Source organism: Serpula lacrymans, assembly GCF_000218685.1.
Source record: "Serpula lacrymans var. lacrymans S7.9 unplaced genomic scaffold SERLAscaffold_1, whole genome shotgun sequence".
NCBI lineage: Eukaryota > Fungi > Basidiomycota > Agaricomycetes > Boletales > Serpulaceae > Serpula > Serpula lacrymans.
In genome coordinates, this window is record NW_006763290.1 from 3,391,150 (window position 1) to 3,417,649 (window position 26,500).

Here is a 26,500-nt window from a genome sequence, read left to right on the forward strand (position 1 = left end):
TCTCCAGAAACTATATATGGCCTGGCATGGTCAAAGACGTACAGGAATACATAAAATCCTGTCTGAGATGTGCCATGGCTAAGAATTCTCACCAACCGCCGGCCGGTAAACTTATGCCGAATCCGATACCAGCTGGTCCCTGGCAAGATATATTGGTTGATTTCACAACGGATCTACCTGAGTCAAATGGGTATGATTCAGTAATGGTGGTAGTAGATCGCTTCTCCAAAGAAGTGGTATTCATACCCACCAATCAAACCATTACCACTGCTGGTACGGCAGATTTATTTAAAGATTTTGTATGGTCTATCCATGGGTTACCAGAAACGGTTATCTCCGATAGAGGGCCACAATTCGCTAGTGAATTTACAAAAGAGTTATGCTGGATGCTGGGCATCAAACTTAAGTTATCAACGGTGTTCCATCCGCAGACTGATGGACAAACAGAGAGACTCAACCAGGAGTTGAAGCAATACCTCCGTATATTTATTAATGACAGGCAGACAGATTGGGCCAAGTGGCTAAAGATAGCCCAGTTCTCTTATAATATCAAACAATTGACGACTACAGGAAAGGCACCATTTGAGGTTACTAGATCGTACCTCCCCAGAATGGGTGTAGGACCTGGCAAAAGCAAGAACGAGGCTGCTGGGAACATGGCCAAAGACATGAAATCTGTCTTAGACAAAACGCGCAAGGCGCTATTCAAAACTGCAGAGCAGATGAAAGACAAGGCAGAGCGTAGACGCTCTAAGGCCCCTGACTACAAGATCGGCAACCTGGTCTGGTTAGATACTGACCATTTAAAGTTAAAAGATCGGCAGTCTAGAAAACTGACCAAAAAATGGATTTGCCCTTACCGGATTAAGGATGTCAAACCAAACACGGTGGAGCTGGAACTCCCAAAACGAATGAGGGTAGTACCCACGGTTAATATTAGCCATGTGAAACCCTACAAAGGGCCGCTGCCGGGACAGCGTGTAGACCAGCCTGGACCGGTTGTAGTCACCCAGGAAGGTGAAGAAGAGTTCAAAGTTGAACAGGTGGTGGATGCACGCTTGAAGCGTGGCAAATTAGAGTTCCTAGTCCTATGGAAGGGCTATGGAGACAAGGACAGAATGTGGGAACCAGAAGCCCATCTGGACAATTCCCGTGATGCTGTTTGCAAATTTTATTCTAAGAACCCCTCAGCTCCTAGGAAGCTTAGAGGCATGGACTCAAAACTTTTTAACTCCCTTTTTCAACCTATGCCCGAAAATTTAACTACCACCTCCGGTATTTGGTCTCGCCTGGAAGTCAAGCCTTAGAAGGGGGGTAGTGTTACAATAACACAATTTTTGGACCTTTCTTTCTTTTCATTCTCCGCTTTAACCTTGTATACTTTAGCTTTCACACATGGTGCCATGTGGCACTTCCCCTTTTGATCAAACTCCTCTTTCTCGTGCCACATTGCCTTCTTCTTATTTTAGATACAAATCTCTCACACAGTAGAGCTGGTCATGCGGGCTAGGCCCCATAACATCATCAGCCACTGACTTTATCAACTGTACAGTACATAAGTACAAACACTCTGTATTAGTATATATACCCCAATAGATCCAGGAGACTCCTCAGTGAGTCCTTCTGTTGTTAACCAACAAACTCTCTGCAGCCTAAGGGGTAACCACTCCCCATCCACTACCTTCATAGTGTGTTCCTGTGTGCGCCAGAGTAACTAACTCTTGGTTGTTACAAAAGTTAGAAGTCCAAAAATTGTGTATTGTAACACTACCCCCCTCCTAAGGCTCAAATTCCAGGCAAGACCAAGTACTGGAGGTTGTAGTTAAATTTTTGGGCATTGGTTGAAAAAAAGAATAAAAAAGGCTTGAATCCATGCCTCTAAGCTTTTGTAGAGCTGAGGGATTCTTAGAATAGAATTTGTGAACGGCATTGCGGGAATTGTCCAGATGGGCTCCTGGTTCCCACATTCTGTCCTCATTTCTATAGCCCTTTCATAGGACCAGGAATCCTAATTTTCCATACTTCAAGCGTGCATCTACCACCTGTTTGACTTTGAACTTTTTTTCACCTTCCTGGGTGACTACAACCGGTCCAGGCCAAAATTGCATTGTCCCGGCAATGGTCTCTTGTAGGGTTCCACACAGCTAATATTGACCCTGGGTACCACCCCCATCCGTTTTGGGAGTTCCAGCTCCAGCTCCACTGCATTTGGTTTGACTTCCTTAATCCAGTAAGGACCAATCCACTTTTTGGCAGTTTATCTTTGAATTTCAAGTGGTCAGTATCCAACCAAACCAGGCTGCTGATCTTGTAGTCAGGTGCTTTAGAGTGTCTACACTTTGCCCTGTCTTTCATCTGCTCTGCAGTTTTGAATAGCACCTGGCGCATTTTGTCTAAGACAGATTTTATGTCTTTGACTATGTTCCTAGCAGCCCCATCCTTGCTTTTGCCAGGTTCTACACCCATTCTTGGTAGGTATGACCTTGTGACCTTGCATGGTGATGTCCCTGTAGCCAATGACTGTTTGATATTGTATGAGTGTCAGAACTGTGACCTTACGGAGTGTCGGAGTTACAGTGTACAGAGATGGGGTAGGGGTAACAGAGTACGAGATGGGGAATTGGCTTAGCTTGTGCACTAGGCCCTTCTGTGGACCTTGGTCCCTAACTTGATGGGATGGATGCAGGAAAGTAGAGGATGAAAAGGGAGCAGAGTAAAGATTCTTTGGAGAAGGGTTGGGAAACTTAGAAAGGGACTTGTAAAAAGGTGAGAGAATCTAGTTGATATTCAAACTGCAGGAACAGAGTACAGAAGCATATACTCTTGAAGGAGTAGGAGCTTGTAAGGAGTAACTTGTAATGTAGGTACGGAGTTCCATGTGGACAATTATCTAGCAAGAGAGAAATATATGTGTAAGGAGTGTATCATAAGGTCTAAACTAAAGAGTCCATGAGGAGTACAAGAATGTGCGCAGGAAAGTATATGGCGGACTAGAAGTCCGGTGTAGGAGTATTGGAACGGGAGTTTGGAGTACCATGTGGGGGTGGGGCACGGGGCTATGCCAAATGGCAGGCCATAAGGAGCGTAATCCCGGTAATACCGAAGATTTGGGAGATTCAGACTAGAAGAAAATATCTCATTTGGAGATGTCGGAGTCCCGTTCCCCGGTACGGACATGACAATGAGATCTGTCTGCCTATCATTGATAAATATCCAGAGACACTATTTCAACTCCAGGTTGAGTCTCTCCATTTGTCCATCAGTTTGCACATGGAACACTGTTGATAACTTAGGTTTAATGCCCAGCATGTGGCATAAGCATCTGCTTTTCCCATGGAAGTTCCTAGTTTATGAATTATTTTCTCATGGAGAATCAAAAGTCTCATAAAAGTGTGATCCTTCAAGTCTATGAGATTGTGTCCTCTAAATATGTCCATTGTATTTTGATCTCCAGGTTGGATCTGATGTCTTTTTCATCTGATGTTTTCAGGATTTCCCAGTTAACAGACCATAGATTGGATGACAACCTGTCCTGAGTTTTTTTACCCCAACGAGTATTATGTTGAGCGCCTTGCTCATCTTTCTCAGGACAATCTTTGTGAATGCACTGAAATGCTCAGGCTTTTGCATTGCCTTGCCCACAATAAAGACTTGCTAATTTCCTCCATACTGCAACATTTCTTTTTATTGCGTGCCCAGTTAGGGGTCCTGCCTAACAACCTAATTTCCTGTTGATAAAGTTGACAAATGTGCAGCTGGTCAACTGTCTTGCATCTTTTCTCAAGTTGAAAAAGAATATGGTTCACAAGTGGCTGTGTCAAGTACAACACCATTTCACATCATCATTGATCTATTGCAATTATCAGGCCTGTTGTCCCTGCTGGTGATATTCCATCCTCTCCTTTATGATGGCTTTCTTCTGAGCAGTCTGATTTTCTTAAATGTCTTAAAAGATTGTCATCCAAAGATGTTTGTGCCTGTTTTGATGCTGTTGTGAAATTGGTTTGACCTCAATGATTTTCCTGTTCCCATTAAAAGTGTTGTTCCTCTTTATTATCTCTTTTTGTAAGTCGGGTCGCTTTTCTCTTTTCTTCTGGCACTATATTGCTTGTTGTTATTTACTTATGTCACTATCCTTCTTGGCCTTTGCTTGGACTGAATAGAATTGATATGATATTCCAGATACTACAACATGAGTATGGCTTGTGTCTGTGTCTCCTTACTGTGTTGTTGTCACCGGTCATATCCACCCTGCAGAAGAAAAAGAAGATTTGAAGGCATAAAAAACAGCATAAAGTGTTGGATACCCATGAACATGACCTAGATATACAGCGCTCTTGGCCACAAATGGTTCCTTGTGATATAGTCTTTTGCTACTTGGATACCTACATGAAAAACTCAGCCTGCAAGCCAGCTACAATGTGTTGTGTTTATTCGCAACATCAGCATGCCATCAAAGTTATCCAGCTTACTCCAGAATCCACACTTCCACCCAACCCTGATGTCCTTTGCCTCTGTGATGAAGTTATCATCTCAAATTGTATAGTACAATGTGTATTGTTGGAATTTACTTTTGGTAATATCACCATTGACAGACTAATGCTTGATTGAAAGTGTATTTCTTTTTGTAGATCTTTTTCTGCCACTTTCCATGTATATACTGATTGTCACCCTTATATTGTCAGAGATGTAGTTTGTTGGTTTTCACTAGCAAACAAACTCTACCGGGGTACACTGCCCGCTTCCTTTCAAGACTTGACCTGGGTTGAGGAAAAAATTTGTGTAATTTATTGTGCTACTGCTCATGTCACGCAATTGTATCAGTTGTTGGACCCCACTCAACCAAAGATTTTTCACAGAAATATTTGTGCGCATGATACTAATATTGTGTCTACAGCCACTGTGTTGCCTCACACTCCTACAGGCATCAATGGCATCCTTAGTGTTGTCTTTGTGGGTCCTGGAAATGTTTTTGCTAGCCAGATGGGCCCAATGTTTTGGGCTTGTAGACGTAATATTCTCGTTTTTTTATTGTGGCTGAGGTATCATAACCATTTGTACACTAATCTGTCCTATGACTTCAGCATACTTGATCTGTATCCCGAAGATGATGCTTTGCCTGGCCTTGAAGATCAAGTTGTGCACAATAAAGAACTCAATGCATCAGCTGTTTTTTCTGAAGAGACGGCCGGTATCGGAGGTAGATCTTCAGTTCTTGGTTTGATCATTCCGTCTGTCCTTCTGTTCGTGGATGATACACCGTGGAGAGTGCAGTTTCAACGTTCAGGAGTTTGTGGAGTTCTCTGAATACTTCAGAGGTGAACTGTGGTCCATATGAGTTTATCATGTAATCCAAATCGTTTGAAGACGGAATCATGGAAGATTTGTGCAGTTTTGAGTGCATCAATGGTTTTATGATAGGGTGAGAGGATTACCCCCTTACTAAGTCCTTGGTCTACCACGACCATTATACTGTCATATCCTGATGACTCTGGTAAGTCTGTTATGACATCCACAGAGAGATAGTTCATTGGTTCTGTGGTTTTTGGGGTTTGATTTGGTATTAACGGTACTGTAGTTGGATGCATGTTTAGCATCCTTTCACGCATTCTTCTACTTGTTTCATCATTCCTGGCCACCAGTAGGCCTTTTTAATTAATTGGTAGGTTTTTAGCCTTCCTGGGTGTCCCGCCGTTAGGGAGTCATGGTGATCTTTAATGATTTTTCTTTGTTCCTCTGCTTTGTCAATTAGTAGTTTATTCTGATGGAAGAACTGTCCTTCTTCTTTGCTCCAATCTTCCTTCTTTGTTTGTCCTGGATAGTTGTTGTTTGTGAGCATTGCTTGCTTAATAGCGTCTTTTATTGTTCGTGTGTGATATAAGAATGCTGATGCTGGTATCATTGGTGTGTCCTTGTCGTCTTCTTTGTTGTCAATGTACAAGTCGGGTCTCCTCAAGAGTGCGTCTGGTACCACCATGTGGGTTTCTGGTACGTGTTCTAGGGTGTAAATGTATTGTGACAGTTATAGCTGCCATCGTCTCTGTTGTGGAGTGAGTTTTCTGGCTTCTTACCAGTACGTCAGATTTTTGTGATCCGTTAAGATTTGGATTGTGTGGGAGCTTCCTAGAAGCAGGTGTTTCCACTCCTTCAGAGCTCTTATTACTGCCAGTAGTTCTTTGTCGTAGATCTGGTAGTTCTTTTCCGCGGGGGACAGGGTTTTCGAAAAAAATGTGCACAGGTGCCATTGTCCTTGGTCATCTGGTTGCATTAATACAGCCCTAGTGGCATTTTTGCTAGTGTCTGCTGCTATTTTTGATGGTTTCAAAGAGTCAGGCATTTGTGTTACCGGGGATTCGAGGAATTTTTGTTTCATTAAGCTGAAGGCATTATCTTCGATTTGCGTCCAGTTCCACTTTTTGTCTTTTTCTAGTAAGGCGTTTAGGGGTCTAGCTAGATAGCTAGATCAGAGTAATGACCAATGAACTTCCTGTAGAAGTTTCCGTAACCTAGAAACTTTTGTACACCCTTGGTGTTTGTTAGGGTTGGCCAATCATGTATTCCTGCGAGTTTAGCTGGGTCCATAGATACCTGGTTGTGGGAAACAATCATTCCTAAGTATTCAATAGTTTCTGCCTCAAAGGTGCACTTTTCTATTTTGAGGAATAGGTTGTTATCGCGCAACCTTTGTAGAACCTGTTTTGTTCGGATTTGGAGTCTTTCAATGTTGGCGTTGAAGATGAGGATATCGTCCATGTATATGATCATCCATCCTTCATCAATGTAGTCTTTGAATTTGTCATTCATCAGCCTTTGGAATGTCGCCGGTGAATTGCACATGCCAAAAAACATGACTGTTGGTTCGAACACTCCTTTGCTGGTTTTAAATGCAGCTTTCCATTTGTCTCCTTCTTTTATCCTTACATTGTTGTATCCCCAACGTAGATCTAGTTTTGTAAAAATGGTGGCCCCTTTCAGTTTTTTGATGAGGTCAGGTATCAGGGGTAGTGGATATGGGTCTTTCACGGTATATGCATTCAGTTTTCTGTAATCTTGGCATGGTCGGAGTGATCCGTCCTTTTTGCCGATGAAAAAGAAGGGGGACACTTGTGGCGACTTGCTTGATCTGATGTATCCCTTTCTGTAGGTTTCTGTTAAGAATTCCGTTAACACTTTGTCTTCCTTTGGTGCCAATGGGTATAATTTGCAATCTGTTGGTATAAATTCCGGTTTCATGTTGATTACGTGATTATATTCCCGTCGCTTGGGGAGTTTTTCCAACTTTTTTTTATCAAAGACGTTTGAATACTCTTTATATTCATCCGGGAGGATATGCTCCTTCTTTTCTCTGTGTATCTGTGCGTGTTCCATTGCCGAGTTGACCTTTAATCTAATTGTGGTTCGAGGATAGGGTGTTTGGTCGGATACAAATCTATGAATGGTTTTGTATATGTCTTTGTTTATCGCGGTTGTCCTGTTTTTTATTTCCGTGGTTGTCTGGTTTGTCCTGATGGAGTGTTCGTCTGGGTTTGGTAATTTTTTGTCTTTCCAGTTAATGACTGGATTGACTTTTTGTAACCAGTAATATGTCTTCTCCGTCTAGTCCGGTCAATAGAAACTTTGTAAACTGTTTTGTCCTCCTGCATTTATCCTCTGATAGGTATAATGCATAATTTTTCCATTTTTGCTCATAGTTTCGTCAACGTTTTTACACGTTATAGGAGTTGGGAGTTTTTGGAGGGGGAGTCGGTGTTTGATGGCGAATTTTGTGTCCATGAAGTCATCTGTAGCTCCTGAATCTATCAGGGCTTTGGTTCTGATGGTTTTCTATTTTAATGAGCAATCAATTTGTAAAGAGTTGGCATTGATCATTGCTATTATTACAGTTGCCACTTTTAACGGTACTAACATCGGGGTAGTCCGTTGTTTCAAAAACCCTCGCCTTCCAATTCCTTCATTGCTTCTGCTCGTTGATCTTCTCCTAATTCCCTCCACATCCTCATGATGTTTTGGGCCCTGTCTTCTTCTACCACTGTTTTGGTGTCATCTTCTGTTTTGGCTTGACGTACCTTTCTTTCGGGAGTTTTTCCCTTATTCTGACAATTCCTTCCTATGTGCCCTTTTTTGTTGCATATGAAGCATCTCCCTTATTTCCTTCTGGTTTCTTCTTCGTCTTTGGTCAGTCTTTTTGCGCTAGTGAGTGGTCCACCTTTCCAATTTTTGTCGTTCTGTTTTTCCTTGTTTCTGGTACCCCACATCCCTTCGGAGATGGTGTTGGCACTGATCCAGTTGGCATCAAGGTTTGCCACCGTGTTCATCCAATCTTTTCTTCTATGGTGACCAGTTCCTTTCTGGTGAGTGCTCCGCGGAGGAGGGGAGGTCGGATTGCTTTCTGATAAATCATGATCATGGCTCCGTTGTTGATGCCGCTCTTCCCGGCATCTAGCATGAATCTCGAGTTAAATGCCACTGCATTTTCTCCTGGTTCCATCTTCATTTTCATCAAGGCGGCTGAGGCCGTTCCTTTGATGTTTGCCGTTCTGAAGCTGGCTGTGAAGGTTTTCATGAAGTCTGCCCATAAGGGGTAGGTGTTCTTTTCTTTGTACTCGGTCATTTTGGCTTCGCTCCACGAGGCGGCAGTCCCATCCTTCATGTAGCTGAGTGCTACATACACCTTTTTCTTGTTGGAGGTGTAAATGGTGTCATTGATATCAAAGTGTAAATCTGTGGATGATATCGATATTTGGGCCTTATCTGGGGTCCCATCAAAGTCATCAATCTTTCCAATCATCATGGGTTTAGAGGCTGCAGTATTAGACATGGTGTGTGTTGGTGGGACTGGAGATGGATTGGGTGCTGGGGAAGTATCCGTGGTGTGGGAGGTGGTATTGGTTTGCCTTCTGCCACATATTCCTCAAAGTTGTTTTCGTCGTAGATGTCTGCTGTAGTTACTGGGGGATTGTGTTGTGTTTTGGGTATTAGTTGTGGGTGGCTTTCTGTGTAAAGCTGTAGCCAAAGTGTTCTGGTTTTGTAGAATGTGTCCGCCTGTTCTCGGGTGTGGAGTCGAGTGACGTCAGGTTGGGGAAAGGGAGGTGGTGCTGCTGTCCTTCCTTGTCTGGACGATGTTGGTGGTGTTGCTGTCCGTGGATTGTCCGAGCTTTCCTGCTCTCTGAGATCTGCTTGTTGGTCGTTGCAACGTCTTGTCAACTTTTTCTTCCCAAACCTAAATAGGTGGGATTTCTGGTAGGAATATGATTCTTTTGTTACGCACAAAGTGCTTAACAAAGTCTGAGGATTCGTCGAGTGTTCAAAGAGACTTATCTGAAGACAAATTCGAGGACGTAGTTCTGAGTAGAGTTCTTTCAACGAGAGTTGGTCTTCTTCTGGGTAGAAGTCTGATCTTAGGAGTCTAGCTTTGTAAGTGTAAACTGCGTAGAATTGTATTGAAGAAATACTACTACTGTTACAAGGGTATTTATAGGAAATATGATCGGTGATAGGAGTTAGGTCCTATCTAGGGGAGGCTTGCCTGTTGAGGGCTAACTACTATACTGTTACGATAACACAATTTTTGGACTTTCCCTTTACTTTTATTCTCCGCTTTAACCTTATACTATAGCTTTCACACAGGGTGCCGCGTGGCACTTCCCCTTCCCGCGCCGTGTTGCCTTTATTCTTATTTTGGACATAACTCTCTCACACAGTGGAGCTGGCCACACGGGCTAGGCCCCATGATATCATCAGCCACTATATTTATCAACTGTATAGTACACATGTACAAACAACCCTGTAGTAGTATATAAACCCCAATAGATCCAGGAGACTCCTTAGCGAGTCCTCCTGTTGTATACCAACTAACTCACTGCATATTAAGGGGTAACCACTCCCTCATCATCTTTCTCTATAGTGTGTTCCTGTGTGCGCCAGAGTATATCTTGGTCATTACACTATACTAGGAAATGCAGTCTGCAAAGAAAACGGAAATATACGTGAAGGAAATGAGTCATTGGTCCGATGGTATAACCGACAAGTAAAGAAAAATGAGTAGTCCATAAAAGGAATAAAAATTGTAACATCTTCTTTGTGAGGTTCTCAACGTGACTTGTTCAGCTGAAAATCTTGTAGTCTGTGTTGCGCTAAATACTTGCAAGCCCCAAGTTGCATCAGGAAAAATGGAGGTAGCTATATAGAGCTCTATAGCACTATAAGTGCTCATAAAGCTGGTATAGTGGTCAAACCTGCTATAAAACCTCTTCCATCTATAGAGCCTCATATAGTTCTATTAATGCCCTTATAGTTGTAAGAAATTGTTGTGTGGCTGACGAAAAAAATTAACACAGACAGGATTTAAACTCTCAACCTGCTAGTCAGCTTTTGGTTGACTAAGAAATTTATAGCCACGCATTACACATTTATCCACTATACCATGAGTGCTTATAAAATATATTATACGGGTGTTATATATTGACCTTTTATGGACTTAGATTATTTTTTTACTCACTGTCACCACTTATATTTGGATAAATCATTATTCTTATTTTTATAAATATCAAAGATACAAACTACTATTTCACTAATACAGACTACATAATTGATTAATGCTGTATGATTTATTAGCCCTTTCAAGCAGCTTGAACTATATTATAACTGTGACCTTCACAGCTATAGGAGCTATGTAGGCTGCCATAGGCTATAAGGGCACTTATAGTACCTTGCCTATATTAATATACTTGACCCCAAACACTTTTGGCCTCTTTCTATTGTTGAACAAGTTTATTAGATTCATCCAGAGTTTGAGGGAAATATAGATACTTCTCCCCTTGGTTAAATTTTGCTTACTACTATGCTATAAGAGCTATAAGAGCTATGATTGCACTGATAGTACTATAGTTTCTATGAATGCATTTATATACATATGTGGTGGCTATATAGTGCTATATAGCAAAAGGGTTTTTCCCGATGTTCTCACACAGCTGGAACACCAGAATCTGCTTCAGTTATCCAACACTGGTTTGCATTATGTAAATACATGAGTTTGCTTTCTACGTCTAAAAAAAACACAACCTGGCGCTTGCGGGCATCTCCGAGCATGGCCAGTTCTCACTGGGGATGACGCCTGGTCCCTAACGCCTGGTCCCTAAGATCCAGGGTCAAAGCTCCATCATAAATGCTGGGAAGTTTGTCATAAAGGATGGGTTGCATGACAACCGCTGCAAAATGGCGGCGCCAGCATTACAGCTACTACGCGACCGCAAATATCCACCCAATTTCATGGCTATCAGGGTGGTCGATTGCCCTGTGCCATTGCTCTGCGGGCTAAGAACAGACTGCGAAGCACACTCGATGTGCATAGCAGCAGTGAGAGACGACGATACGATCGCGGCGAGTAGCTCAATACTCATCAACTTCTCAGGCGGCTGTTGCTGATCAACGGCACTGATTAGCACCGGTAATGCAATATGCAGAAACAAGGGCAGTAGAGGGGTTGTAGGTTGTGGCATGACGAGGATGGACGTTACTAGATTCCGACATGCTTCCATTTCCCTCACGTTCGCGGGAGTGTTCAGTTCGTACCAAAGGAGGCGCACAAACTGCATAGGAGAAGACAGCGTTAGGCAGCGCGCGAGATTGATATATGGGGCCTTTCCCTCTCTCGTAAGGGCAAGTGAACCATGAATGATTTTTCGAGGTTGATCCATCCATGTAGCACGAGAATGGTGGTTCTTTGATGCATCGCCGGCCTCTGCATATCGTGATCCATTCAGCCGAAATGCAATGAAAGTGGCAATGACCTACTCTCAACAACTGCCAAAGACTGTAAAGCAGTATTGCGAATGATGTCCAAATCATAAACTTGGCGAGACGAACTCGGTGGCAAGGGCAGGCCAATGGACAACATTTTCAAAATATCTGCACCGCACAGATTTAAGACTGACGGGGGGCAAGAAGGCGAAAGGAGTAGAGTCCGGAGAACTTCTATGTGTACAGATGCCGCCAGGCTGCCAACCGAAGGCCATCTGAGTAATTTTAAAGGCCCTACATGGCAAACAAACGTACCATTCCCGCTGTATTTCACTCAGCATAACTTTCACTATACTAACGAGCGTCCATTTCAGGAGCGGACTCATAAAATATGAGATACCGTTACTGAAAACATCTTGGTCCATTTTCCCTTCGTATCGAGCCCGAATTGCATGTGAAAAAACCGTCGAGGAAATAATCAACAAGTTTGTCGGATTGGTAGACCTGAGCCAAAAACTAAATCGATAAATCAGGGATTGATTTAGCGATCGACATACCGTAATATTGTATCTTCTATACCCTCACTGTTTGTATCAAATAACGCCTTGAACCATAAGGTAGTACACGGGCCCCCAAAGCCTTCGATCGAGGGAATCAGCTCAAAATGCGCGAAGTCCGAGCTCGGGAGCTCGCGCATTAGCTTATATGAGCATTTCAGTGTGCTTCAGCATTCCGACTGCGCAGATTACCCACCTGAAATCGTGCCGATGCCACCTGCACGAACAATACGACGTTTCCCAAATGACTAAGAGCAGTTTGTGGGTCACCTTGAGCAGACTGAGTGAAGAGTACACAATGTAGATCAGAATAAATACCAACCGACAGTTTCACAATCATAACCTGAAAGAAACGCCATGGCTTCACTGATTAATAGTGATATCGTAATATAGACAGATAAGATATCCAGTACAGGGTTGTGTGAGAACAATAATCTGGATAAGCGACCTAATAACTCGACGTCAAAAGCTTTAGAAAAAGACAAAAAATGCTAGCCACTTGTCAATAGCCGACATCAAAAGACTGCAAGTTTATATGAACCTACTTTTTGAATCATCTTCGCGAAAATAACATGACTACCAGGATCTTGGCAGATGCGTTTCACAGTGGAATCAGTCTCATTCTGATTTTGTTCCTGGATCAGCTTGAGATTTAAATATGTCTATATGTTCCTTAGCATCTGGTAAACATCAGAATAAAGTGCTTAACCTCCATGTCTTGCCCGTGTATATATGCCTCTGCTTGCAACGTATGAGTAGTGCTGTTAGTCGATGTCCTTATAAAAGCTGAATTTATTGCATTGACGTCAACGAGTGAATGGAGAAATCTTCGAATAAAACGGGAAGTACTGTGTGAATGGGGTTCAGGTCAAAGAGACTATTACTTCGCCTCGGAGTAACTCACGATGTATGGCTTTCGTCGCTGTGGTCGGTAACATCACGGTGCAAGAAATTTACCCAACCAAAATGTTCGAAGACTGATGAGAGGGAAGCTTGCATAGCAGACTGCTAATCTTTGAACCCGTCAGACGATCAAAATAACTAAACCAGAATAAAGTCTAACGCAGTCTATTTTGGCAATGCCGTGTATTTCGAAAACCTTCTCGAGTGCCAGGAGAAGGAAAGGAAGCTTTGACAAGTGAATTAGAAAAGATAACTGCAGTAATCGGAATCGAAAACATACACGGCCGATCATGAAAGACTTCCAGATAAGGGAACCGCGGTGGGTATTTTGCGCTTGCGTGCAGGTAAAAGCAGCTATGAGCAGATGAGTATACAATGCACTCGTCGACCACGCATTCCATCGTTGCATTCCGAAAAACATGGCTACCGTATTTGCTACACAACCGGGGCCAAAATCACCACCACGGCAAGTAACCTAAAATGAGCAAGGTAAGCATTATGTTGTGCTGCGCGGCCTCTGAGACTTACCAGAGCCTGGAGTAACATGGTACAGGTGATTACATCTGAACGATCAGGTCCCAACGTTTCTTTCTTCCCCAAAGCAAGATGAAGAGTTTGCATCATCTGCGCTTCTCTTGCTACTTTGGCGTCATTCCCGATAAGAAAGCTCAGCGACAGTGCAAAAGATTGCAAAGCTTGTCTAACATCAGGTAGTAGTTGTGAAGTATGCAAGATGTCGTTTGCATCTGCGAGTAGGAGTGCAGCCCGTGAAGCAGAGACCCGAGATATATCCGGCACCCACGACAGTATGACAACGATGAGCTTAGAGGTGGAGAACAGGAGCGTATGAAACCTGGATGAGGACGAAGAGTTCACAGTGCGTAACAGCGTGAATGCGTCTTGTACTACATCCATCATGATCACAGCAGTGTGAGAGTTTGCTATAGCCACGTAAGACACCATTGGGAGCTTGGCCACCCAGCGATGAGTATCCAAAGCAATTTTACAAAGGATATCAAGCGTGTCGTCACGTAGTTCCGGTGATCTTACTGCTTGAAGCAGCGTGGCCACAAAATCAACCACCGATATCATCCCTTCGTCCAACCCGTTTCTTAAATAATCATGAAGTCGAGTATCCCCAGGATGCCTGTGGTACAAGGAGATCACTGAGTCTACATGATTTATCTCAGCGGATAAGTCCCGCGACATGCCAACACAATGAACATACTACTCAAAGCTGTCCCCGAGTTAGAAGAACCGTAGTATGGATCGTTTCTTCCAATAAACATTTGGCAGTGACTAGTCCACTTAATCAAAGTCTAGGTCAGAGAGATGAAGGAGTCAAGATCAAGAATGGCTAACTTGCTCAGGAGAAATCCCATTTTGAAAACAGCTTCGAGTCAAGTCAGCTAGTGACATGATTCCCACTGATATCTTCTTTGTTTCAAGGAGTGACACAGGATATAATCCTCTTTGCAATCGGTCAAGACTTTGGATGGACGACGATGATAGATACAAGAAAGATCTACAACTTGTATTCCTGGTACTGTCAGGTCTGCATCAGCGAAATAAAGTTACCGTGAGATGCTCTTATGCTTGTTCCATTTGGGTCGAAAAATTAGTAAGCTCTTTATTTACCTACAAAGTTATAGAAAAATGTCGCACTATTTTCTGGGCATGACGAACAAAATCGTATGTGATGGTAGAGGCAATGTATTATAACATGGCCCTCTGATGATTCAGATGATCAACGCGCTAGTATCATTAGCACTCCTGACCGGCTTGAGTCCTATGCATTATTAGGTACAATTGAGAACGCCAGAATTCTCTTTCGGCAATGTTACTATGCTGTTTCCTGTTGACTCTGGTGTGAGCTAGCTAACATATTTTATCCCTCCTCTACTGAGTGAGAATGAACAATTACAACCCCTCTCTATGTAGCACCCAGAGAGTACCCCTGTTGTCGTTAGATTTGTTTGGAAGAAATGTGCCTCAATTGTTGACTATTTTCTCTTTCATGTCTTACAGGACCTAACCCACTTGTGGCGTCTCGACCACCATCTCAAGCATGGCGGTTTGCCTGACTGAATTCCTGATGAGACTATCGCTTTCTTGATCGCAGTGGTGAGTCTTCAAGTTGGCTATTTGTGACGACACTAGTGCTGACTATATCATCCTATTACCAACAGATTCAATGGAGGCTCGAGGGTTATTCAGGCAATGTCTATATTGCACGCAAACTCTAACTATGAAGTTCTGGCAAGAAATTACTGTGCCGCCCTGGCCATCATTAGTAGTTTCACAGGCGTGCAGGCAGAATTATATGAATGCACCATGCATACACAGGGCATGTGAGTGTGTTAATAGGCTTAGATTATCAGTTTCATTTACATGGATGTATTGTTACAATACACAATTTTCAGACCTTTAAATTTCATTCTCCACTTTAACTTTCTTTTGTAGTTTTCACTCCCCGTGCCATGCAGCACTTTCCATTATTGTTCAAACTCCACTTCTCACACTGCGCTGCCTTTTCTATTTTTAGATACAAGTCTCTCACACAGTGGGGCTGGTCACATGGGCTGTGCCCTATGACATCATCAGCCACTGCCTTCATCAACTGTATAGTACACATGTACAAACAGTCTGTAGATGTATATAAACCCCAATAGATCAAGGAGACTCCTTGGTGAGTTCTCCTGTTGTTTACCCACAACTAACTCGGTCCTATCTTAAGGGGTAACCACTCCCATTCAATTCACTATTGCTTGTCTGAGTTGTGTGCCAGAGTATACAAACTCTAGGTCTAAGAATCAATACTCAGTTTTGTGCAATACAAACTCTGATTTATTATGCTGTACCTAAGAAATCAATACTGAAGCATAATAAGTAAATGAAGATGTGAAAAAAAAAGACTGTATCTACTAACCTCAGTTTTGTGCAATACAAACTGAGGTGTAACTATTCTAGAAACGAGCATAAAAATGAGAAGGAAAAGTCCGAGTTTTTGGATCCCAATGGGGAAACATTTTCCCATAACTATAGGGTGAAAAGTCGGACTGTAAATGAATTATTTAGTACTTGAAATATTAGCGTAGGCTCAAATAAACTGTTGAATCATGAAAATGATATATTGAATATATAGAAATATGCCTACACCAGATTGTTACATGTATAGGATTTGATTGAACCTGAGGATCCCTTAATAATATAATTACGGTCTGTTTATTGGCATTGAAGCAATTTGTCAGTAGTAGTTTGCATGTTTTGTTTCACTCTGGTAGATTATGATTGATGGTGTCAAATCATGAGGGTAGTGAGGTACACATCACCATAACTCTTCAGTTATAAAGGGCATGAACAGATGTAAAAGGTGAAGACTATAGTCTAGGCAAGTATAAAAAGTTTGTTGTGCAGGCTCATCCGTCATAGGCTTCACTCCTTCCTGTTATATGTCAAAAAGACCTAGATATAGATACTATACAACTCATACAGCCAGAAGTTGTATGCTAAGGTCATTGCCACCGCTAATTTGCAGTACTCTAGCTGAGCATTGATCTGTTGCTGCAGCTGTATGAACTTTTGGCCTGCAAAAAAGATGTCACTATGCTACGTTCATAAGAAGATAAGTTTGATTTACCTCAATTCCAACCCATCATAGAGCAGCTACCTCACTATATGTACACCCCCCTAAAAACACACCGTGACATCATCAATTATGACAATGACTCGGATGAGAAAGAGCTCAACTCGGACCGTGACAGTGTGGTGGCTGTTGATAGGTGCCGGTTTTGGCTTTTTGTCAAGGCTGTGCTTGCCACACGTGGCGGATTGCTCGCTTATCCCTTGAAGGTTGCAAATTTGTCTCAATCCGATTGAGTAACCTGATTCTGTTTGAAATGACATCAAATTCAGGTACCCCAACTAACCATGAGTGGGACAGATTACCCAATTTGGTACTCTTATCTGACAATATCAAATTCTAAAGTCAATAATAATATTAACAATAATATCAACATCAATATTTGTATAGACGTAGAGTACAATGGTGGGGCTGACAACGACCTTGAAGTAAGTAACTACCTTCAATCATTTTTGCATTTGCTCATGCTACTTCAGTCCGCTCACCATGACAATACGGCTCCCACAATCTTTGTTGTCGTCCTGGTGCGTGCAATGGGGATGGTTTTTGAGAGGGGGAGGGGCTAGGATTGCAGTCGTAGTCGCCAGCGTTGAGACATTGGGTGGCAGAGGATTGAGGATCAAGAGCCAGCGGTACATCTGTTCTCCTTCATATGCGGCATTGTACTGACGCAATGTGCGGCCAACAGCCACCCCAGGCCCGGGAGCCTGAGAGGAGTATACTATTGGTGCTGCTTTTCCTCTGCATTCTATTGGCGTTACTCCATGCCATTACTCAATTGCCGGGCGTCATGTGGAGATTAGCTTGGCATAGGTTCTGAGTTGGACAACAAAATTGTTACTGTAGATGGAATTGGCTCCCATTTTATGTTTTAGCTGGTGTGATCTTTGGAATATATTACTGTAATTAGCCAACAAACTTGCCATAAAATATGATGTAGTGGGCCTGCACCTGGAATATACCCCTAACCTGATGGGTCTCTTGGGTCCCATTTAATGTAGTGTCCTCAAAGTCAGCACAATCCCTCCCCCTGCTTGCCCCACTCACTGTCTTGCATGACCTCCAAGTGCATGAAAAATAAAGCTTATTGGCTGGATGATGACTTCAAAATTCAGATAAGTTTTAAGTACCTATACAATTTTTCTAAACCAATAAATTGTGATAGCTTTGAATTTTGAAAGCCTTCAATGCTGTCTACAATGTCTCAAAGGTTGGTGCTAGTGTGGAATTTTTTATCTGGTAAGTTATGTTTTTTTATACACAATTTATTTATTTCTGATTTTTTAGTAGCGTATTCAGGCTTTACATTTGAGTAGTCGTACATTTCAATAGTATACTATACTTGTTACTTTGTATATTAAATCCATAGTATAATGATTATAATATACTCTATATCTGTTTCAGAGTAAAATAAAGCTTATTAGAACAGCTAAAACAACTGTCTACTAGTTGTAATAAATTGATATGAACTGATATAGCTAATATATTTGCTATAATAGCAAAAATTATGAACTAGTGTGTACTTATTAGCACTTATAGTAAAACCATGTTTTCCTGATCTGTGTGCATGCAGTTTTGTGAGAGCATGCCATTTGGCAAATCTGGAAAGTAAAGACATAACTAAGTTATCATGTCGCTGAGGTAATATTTCTTCAAAAATGAGGATAGTGCACTATTGATAGGAAGTTTTATTAATATTCAAAAAAATCCAGGTAGGAAAGACTTAACCTGTAATATATCCTCAAAATCCTGTGCAGCTAACTTCTTCATCTCAGAAGCGTGTTACAACCAAAGTTTTTATACTCTGGTGCACAGAAAAAACAAGCAGAGAGGAGTGAGTGAGAGAGTGGATAAACTCCCTTAGGTTTAGGACCAGGTTAGTTGTGGGTAAACAACAGAAGAACTCGCTGAGGAGTCTCCTTGATCTATTGGGGTTTATATACATCTACAGACTGTTTGTACATGTGTATTATACAGTTGATGAAGGCAGTGGCTGATGATGTCATATGGCACAGCCTATGTGACCAGCTCCACTCCGTGAGACTTGTAGCTAAAAATAAAAGGAAAATAGTTTAGCATGAGAAAGTGGAGTTTGAACAAGGGGAAAGTGCAGCATGGCACAATTGTGTGAAAACTAAAAGAAAAAGTTAAATCAGAGAATTGTGTATCGTAATAGTACTGCTTTCTCCAGGTGATCTTTATCTTTAGGAACAGGTCACAGAGAAAATGTTACTTTTGCCTTTTTGAGTTCATTGAGATTGAACTGATAAAATGTTTAATCAGATCATTATATGTATAGACAAGTGAAGCTTACTAGTCTCAGGGTCTTCAGACTGAAGTATGGACACGTGTGATCAAAGGACGCGCTGAAGTCAAGGAGGGCGAAGAACCTCATAAAGAATAGGTTGCCTGTCTTTGTGACCCAATAATCTGGCATAGTTATCCTTGTAGAGCACCCTGGGGTTGTTAACATTGACAATATTGCTGAGGTGGGCAGGGTAACAGCAATTTATGACCTACACACATTAACAAGTGCAAGATTTAAGGGAGAGAGTATTAAGAACAAAGCTTGAAGGAAGTGTCTAGCCACTTGCTGAGAGCAATCAGGGACTGAAACTAGAGTCCAATGTGAGTAACTTTATTATTAGAGAGTATGACAGGTATACAGTACCTAGAGTCCAATGTGAGTAACTAGAGAATAGGAAGCATTGGACTCTGCAGTACTGTCCGAAGTTTTGTAAACAAAGGTAAACAAAGCAGCCATAAAGGCGAAATAATAGAGAACACAATCAATAGTGAATGATAGAAGAATAGATAGAGAAAGGAATGAAAATATATAGGTAGCACAAAGGTGCAGAATCACCAAAACTAACAGAGAGGGCTGTAGGGCTTGTCATTTTCAGCACTATATGTTTGTTATCAGATTTGGGCGCAGGAGGTGTGCTGGGCTTCTCAATAGTGGGTAGAGGCTCGGGGGAAATTGAGTGAGTTGTGGTGAGACTTAATGTTGGGGAAGGAAAGGAAGAGAATAATGTCATACTGTACAGAGGAGACCAAAGATTCAGCAATAAAATTGTTAGAGGCAGATTGGAAGCTGCAATGCAGTGAAAATAATAATATCAATACAGTCTTAAATATTGTAAATGAAACATACCAGCTAAGGACCCCTGATAGAGATAGCAATATAATCAACTTTTCTGAGTGTACACGTAAAGGTACATGAGGTGATTTTTGGACACCAGAAGAGCTGATTGTAATTTGTCTTCCCCCATTGAGGACAGTGACACATTATGGACCAGTTTGCCTGTGTTCACTTGTCCATTGTAATACCAGATGTCCCCATCAGCAGACATCAACTGCGCAGTAAAATAGTAGCCCCCTGTATACACTATATCTCTAGCAATGTTGAATAGGGATTGAGTCTTTAGATTCTCAGGAGAAAAAGCCAGTTGCTTATATGAATCAAACAGCAAAACACCAGGTCGTTTATGACCTTACAATCATGTTTTTGTTCTTGACTTGCATCAATGTAAAGGCAAAAAAACACCATGAATACACACACTGTTATAAAAACAACACCAATCAGTCAAGGACCAGCGATATCCTGAGAACAATTCCACTAGACAAATAGACTCAGCTGAAGTGGTGTCATCTACTTGTTGTAAAATGGATGTCGGATGAAATTTGAGGCTTGAACTGTCATGAGGAAATTCACTACTACCACTTTCAGAAATGAAAAGTTTATTGCCTTCAGTGGTGTTACACAATTCATCTTCTTTGATTACATCCAACCAAGTTTCCTGTGAGATATCCATCTTGATTTTTTTCTGTGGTCGCAGGCAGTATTGACCCGTTTGAGATTCTTCCTTGGCAAAGTATTTATCAAATCATGGTTATCCGAGAATCTTGCTGGGAATGGAAAAAATTTCAATAAAAACTTGGACTCTGCATCAGGTACAAAAACAAGATTACCTTTTTTAAAACTGTGCACAATATACGTGTTATGCTCAATAACTTCAAATTTACGAATTTCCTGTAACAAATCAATGTAGGTTTATTTAATTGATCAATAGTGACTGGCTGTGTGATGCTCAAGCCCTTACATGTGCATGCTTGTGATACGGTACAAACGCCCCAAAGCCTCCTTTGTGCAGGTTAACCAGGACAAAGTTGAGAGTTTTACCTTGATATAAATGTCTTGTTACTGCAAAGGTAGGCTGGATAGGTAATCAATAATGTGTCACTCAAATCCTCAAGTTGTCAGTTTTTTCGACACCATAAGGTTCTTGGGGTAATAATGTGACAAATGACCAGGAGACAGGTATGATTGGGAAGCAAGCAGGTGGCAAACCAGGTATTTTGCATACATAAAATCACAGGCATACCGATGAACAGTACTACAAAACCTGGCAACAATCTGCTTGAAGTCAAAGAAGAAATGTCTGAGCCGTGCCTTCAAGAACAGTGCCTATCAGAGTGCCCAAGGTGCCTCCGTGGCACTCTGGGTCACTGGACCACGTATATGGTACTTGAAACAGCACTATGTCTGAGTAATCACATGACAAAACCGGATAAACCCGGTCTCTGCTGAAGCAGCCATTGTTCTCCATGGAGCATAGCCACCACTCCATGGAGTAACCATTGTTCTCCTAGGAGCACAATTGTACTCCTAGGAGTCATTATACTATAGTGAGTAGCACCTCCGGCTATAAGTAGTAGGGGGTTTAGTATAGAAATACCTCAGTCGTTTCTATAGCCTCTTGGGCAGCGGCTGAGGTATGTTACATTACATTTATTAGAGATCACCTTAAACTAACATCCATTGTAGTTTCACATAGGTAAATAATAAAGTCGTTTCTATAGCCTCTTGGGCAGCGGCTGAGTTTCACATAGTTTTATTAGGTTATGAGCCCTGGTGTGCAAAAGCTACGCAGGAGATAATTATTATTTGAAATGGCAACCTCGGAACCATGACCACAGCACATGATACTGTTAGTTTTGGTGATTCTGCACCTTTGTGCTACCTATATATTTTCATTCCTTTCTCTATCTATTCTTCTATCATTCACTATTGATTGTGTTCTCTATTATTTCGCCTTTGTGGCTGCTTTGTTTACCTTTGTTTACAAAACTTCGGACAGTATTGCAGAGTCCAATGCTTCCTATTCTCTAGTTACTCACATTGGACTCTAGGTACTGTATACCTGTCATACTCTCTAATAATATAGTTACTCACATTGGACTCTAGTTCCAGTCCCTGATTACTCTCAGCAAGTGGCTAGACACTTCCTTCAAGCTTTGTTCTTAATAGGTTATGAGCCCTGTGCTCTAGCCATCTTCCTGACCTCATATCTCACCATCCAAGCGTCCTACTGCTTATCCATCGTAACCATCGTCTTCTGGGACTCTTATTATCTCATCCATCACCTCAGATTACTCTGATCTCATCTTGATCTCCAACAACAACTCCTTGTTGCAAGTTACCCCCATTTCGGACGCTTTTTTGGTCTTATCTGCACCATATCTCGCCCAATCCTTATCTGATCGTCCTGTAACTTCTACCATCGTCTTCTACGGCCTAAATAACACTAGGAGACCTGTCAGAGCGGTTGGATTTGAGCTGGATCTTTCTGTGAGCCTTCATCATCATTTGATCACCTTTTGGCCCCCTATTCCATATCTCCACATCCTGTGCTCGGATCTTGGCCCTATTTGAGCCATCTACTACCCTATACTATTGCACTTTACACCGTCAATTTAGGGGAAATCCATCCACTCCATCATCTTCTGTGAAGTTCGCATTTTTGGCACTTTCACCCCTATTGGACTCCTATTGCATATCTCCACATCCTGTGCTTCACTTCTTGTGATATTTGGGCCATCTATTACTCTATAAAGACGTTCCCTATACCTCTGATTTGGTGGCAATCCATCCATCTTATCTGTCTCTGCATCAATTTCGACTTTTTGCCTATTTTTCGCTTTTTGGCATATCTGGTGTGTGCATAAAGCTCCAATCTTCTCTACTCTGTCCATTATCAGATAGAACAAGCCTATAGACTGTGAAGCTCGCCTGCATTGCCTCAGTTTGCTCTTGCACAGAGCCTCTCTCAGTCTGCGGTGTTTGGGGAGCTTAAGTCACTTTGTTGACTCATATACAAGCCCTATTAACCAACACTGTCTCGAGGCGATTTCTCTGTTAATATCAGTGTGGAATTGAAAGGGGAACACAGGCGTAACCCTGTAGCAGCACTAGGAAGCCTTAGCACCCTCCTGGATCGCTTTTGGACACTTTTTGGACCCTATTTGGACCTATCCTTGCGCTTTCTGACCCTCTCCATATCCTCTCTCTACCGCCTCACCATCTTATCTGCTCGCCTCCTACTGTTGCCCATTGTCTTTGCCACTATTTCATCGCCTATAGCCGTCTCCTACATCATTTATCATTGCTCTATTGTCTTATACAACACCCATCATGTCTGACTCTGATCCCAAGTTCCATCCCTTATCTGGCACTAACTACCCCCAGTGGAGTGGTGAAATGCAAGCTTGGTTGATGACCAAGGGACTGTGGAGGCTCATCTCTGGCGCTGAAAAGTGTCCTGGGACTGACGCTGAAGCAATAGAGAAATGGGAGTTGAGAGCTGAAAAGGCTGCTGGTGTATTACATCTCAATGTCACCAAAGAGCAGCGCATCCATCTTGATGGCATCATTGATGATCCTGTCAAGATCTGGGAGTAACTGGCAATTGTGCACGTCTCTAAGAAGCCTGGGACGAGATTTAATGCCTATGACAACTTCTTCTCTATCAGAAAGAAGGAGGACGAGTCCCTGCAGTCTCTCATGACCAGAATTGATGAAGGCATGTGTCAGACTCAAAATCTTCGTCCTACTGGCTTCTCATTGTCTGAATTGGACGATGAATTGACATGCATGGCCATGATTAGGGCGCTTCCTGATCAATATGCCCACTTCACTTCATCTCTACTACTTCTGGGCACCTTGGACAAGACCCAGCTCAGGGATGCTTTCCTTGCTGAAGAGGTCAATCGCCGTCATCGTGCTGAAGTCGATTCTGCCTTGCATTCTTCGTCTACCACTGCCAATAGCACCTGCACCCATCCTAACTGCCATCATTGCAACCAATCCACCACCTCTACTCGCGTTCAGTGTGATTTCTGTGGTTTACTTGGTCATACCCAAGACAAATGCCACAGGTACATTGCTAGTCGCCAACAGGCAGTGGAGGGCGCTAAGAATCGCTACAAGCGTGGCAATAAGGCTCAGGCAGGCCCCAGCAACTCTCAGAATACCTCTCAGCAGCCCAAATCTTCGCCCAACAATGCCAATTCATCTACTGTGGTCACTGAATCAGCTGGAAATGCAAGTCTTCGTTCCATTCATCCCTCTGATCCTCATTGCCCTCTCCAACTTGATGCTGACGTTGATTGGAATGCAGACACAGGCGCCACTTCTCATATGACACCTCATCGTCATTGGGTGCACCACTATACCCCATATCGTGTGCCAATCAAGCTGGCTGATCACACTGTTGTCTATTCAGCTGGTGTTGGTACTGTGGTGTTTAATCCTGTGATGAATGGCAAAGTGGCTAGGGCTGTGGAATTCTCTAGAGTGCTCCATGTACCAGATCTTCGAAATAATCTCCTCTCAGTCTTGTATTTAACTCGTCAAAGTGGTTTCAATGTCACTATTTCGTCTCATTCCATGTCCTTTATGCGTGACAACACTCTCTTGTTCACTGCAACTATCAATGACAACAATGCAGCATTCCTTGATGGATCTACTGCTGCTTGTGTTGAATTGGGACATTTTACTGCGACTATACCACTTGATTTGATGCTCTGGCATCGCAGATTGGCTCACCACCATCATGCTGATGTCAAGAGACTGATACAGAGAGATCTGGTCACTGGGCTTACACTGGAATCCAAGGCTGCTCCTGATCCTGTCTGTGAACCGTGCTTGTCTGGCAAGATGCATGCCAATCCATTCCCCTCATCTGATACTCGCTCTGCTCATCCTTTGGACCTCATCCATTCTGATGTACACCAAGTCTCTTCCCCCACATTCTCTGGTTATCGCTACTGGGTCACCTTCATTGACGATCACAGTTGATTCCGTGTTGTTGTGCCTCTCAAGGCCAAGTCAGATGTCTTTGATGCTTTCAAGAGATTCAAGGCTTATGCTGAGACTCAATTGGAGCGTAAAATCAAGGCTCTGCACGATGACAAAGGGGGAGAGTACATGTCCAAGGAATTTGAGCAATTCACAGATGACCATGGGATTGTCAGACAGCATACCACCAGGAATCGTCCTCAGCAGAATGGTGTGGCAGAGCGAGCAAACAGACTTCTGACTGAGCGTATTACTGCCATGTTATCAGAATCTGCATTGCCTAACAGCTTCTGGGGTGAATGTCTGTCCGCTTTGGTGCATGTCTGGAACAGGTGTCCCACTGATGCAGTGGCCCATGCCACTCCATTTGAGTTGTGGTATGGACACAAGCCTGACATGTCTCACCTTCGCGTTTGGGGCTGCACTGCCTATGTGCATGTGCAAAAGGACAAAAGAGGCGTCTTTGGCTCTCATATGGAGAAATGTGTGTTCATTGGTTACCCTGAGGGATACAAGGGATGGAAATTCTACAATCCTACCACCAAGCACACTGTTATCTCTGAGAGAGCTGATTTTGATGAGCGCTACTTCCCTGGCTTGAAGAGGTCTTCTGACAATGTCCCACCTCCACCTCCCACTCCACCTTCGCTATCCATACCATTGGGCCTGATTGAGGATGTCCCTGCACCAGGTCCAGGGGGAGATATGGGCCCACCAGCTGCGCTTCAGCAGCCTCAACCATTGCCTGACAATGGGCCTCATTTGGACCTTGATGCAAAACCACCTGTGAATCAACCTCCTGAGCTTCCAAATCACCCTCCTCATTGCTCACCTTCTCCTGACTTGCCTATTGCACTGAGACGCCCTGTAAGGGCTAGGAGACCACCTAGACCATGGTGGCTTCAACACAGACAACCTACTCCTGCCATTGAGAGTGATGACAGTGATTCTGAGGCAGTTGATGATGAAGTGGCACACTTTGGAGACTCTGCTAAGCCTAGGTCATTTGCAGATGCAATGAAGCGTCCTGATGCAGATAAATGGAGAGAGGCAGCCATGGAAGAGCTTCAAGGTCATGAGCGCAATGGTACTTGGTCACTAGTGGAACTACCTCCTGGAGTCAAGGCTATTGGTGGCAAATGGGTCTTCAAGATCAAGCGCAACTCAGATGGCACTGTTGAGCGCTACAAGGCCAGATATGTGGCCAAAGGTTATAACCAGCGCCCTGGCTTTGATTTCCTCGAAATATTTGCACCTACTGTCCGCATATCATCCATCAGAGTTGTCCTTGCCATTGCAGCCATCCACAACCTCCATTTGCGCTCCATTGACATTTCCCATGCATTCCTGAATGGAGTCATGGATGTCAAGGTCTACATGCATCAGCCAGAGGGATTCCATCAGGGTCCTCGCAATCTTGTTTGCCAATTGGACAAGGCCATCTATGGGACAAAGCAGGGAGGCAGAATGTGGAACCAGAAGATGCACACTGTGCTTGAAAAACTCGGATTCAAGTGT

At 42.8% G+C, this 26,500-nt stretch overlaps 4 protein-coding genes across 4 annotated transcripts; all 4 read right to left on the reverse strand.

Moving 5' to 3' along the window:
* Positions 1-1,778: 1,778 nt before the first annotated feature.
* SERLADRAFT_344515 (uncharacterized protein) lies at positions 1,779-1,991 on the reverse strand (the record flags this gene model as incomplete). Its single annotated transcript, XM_007312514.1, has 1 exon — positions 1,779-1,991. A coding segment is annotated over one exon (213 nt), but the record flags the coding sequence as incomplete, so codon positions are not given.
* A 6,320-nt stretch (positions 1,992-8,311) lies between these two features.
* On the reverse strand, positions 8,312-8,818 carry SERLADRAFT_432300 (uncharacterized protein; the record flags this gene model as incomplete). Its single annotated transcript, XM_007312515.1, has 1 exon — positions 8,312-8,818. The coding sequence occupies one exon, from the start codon at positions 8,816-8,818 to the stop codon at positions 8,312-8,314; it is 507 nt and encodes a 168-aa protein (XP_007312577.1).
* A 2,158-nt stretch (positions 8,819-10,976) lies between these two features.
* On the reverse strand, positions 10,977-14,761 carry SERLADRAFT_454975 (uncharacterized protein; the record flags this gene model as incomplete). The annotated part of the gene is made up of 14 exons (XM_007312516.1): positions 10,977-11,740; positions 11,794-11,996; positions 12,055-12,243; positions 12,297-12,439; positions 12,493-12,566; positions 12,619-12,787; positions 12,842-12,958; positions 13,006-13,144; positions 13,201-13,304; positions 13,360-13,425; positions 13,480-13,674; positions 13,728-14,371; positions 14,428-14,506; positions 14,562-14,761. The coding sequence occupies 14 exons, from the start codon at positions 14,616-14,618 to the stop codon at positions 11,148-11,150; spliced, it is 2,772 nt and encodes a 923-aa protein (XP_007312578.1).
* Positions 14,762-16,664: 1,903 nt separating this feature from the next.
* SERLADRAFT_404754 (uncharacterized protein) lies at positions 16,665-17,914 on the reverse strand (the record flags this gene model as incomplete). Its single annotated transcript, XM_007312517.1, has 4 exons — positions 16,665-16,786; positions 17,129-17,165; positions 17,328-17,590; positions 17,890-17,914. The coding sequence occupies 4 exons, from the start codon at positions 17,912-17,914 to the stop codon at positions 16,665-16,667; spliced, it is 447 nt and encodes a 148-aa protein (XP_007312579.1).
* Between the last annotated feature and the right edge of the window lie 8,586 nt (positions 17,915-26,500).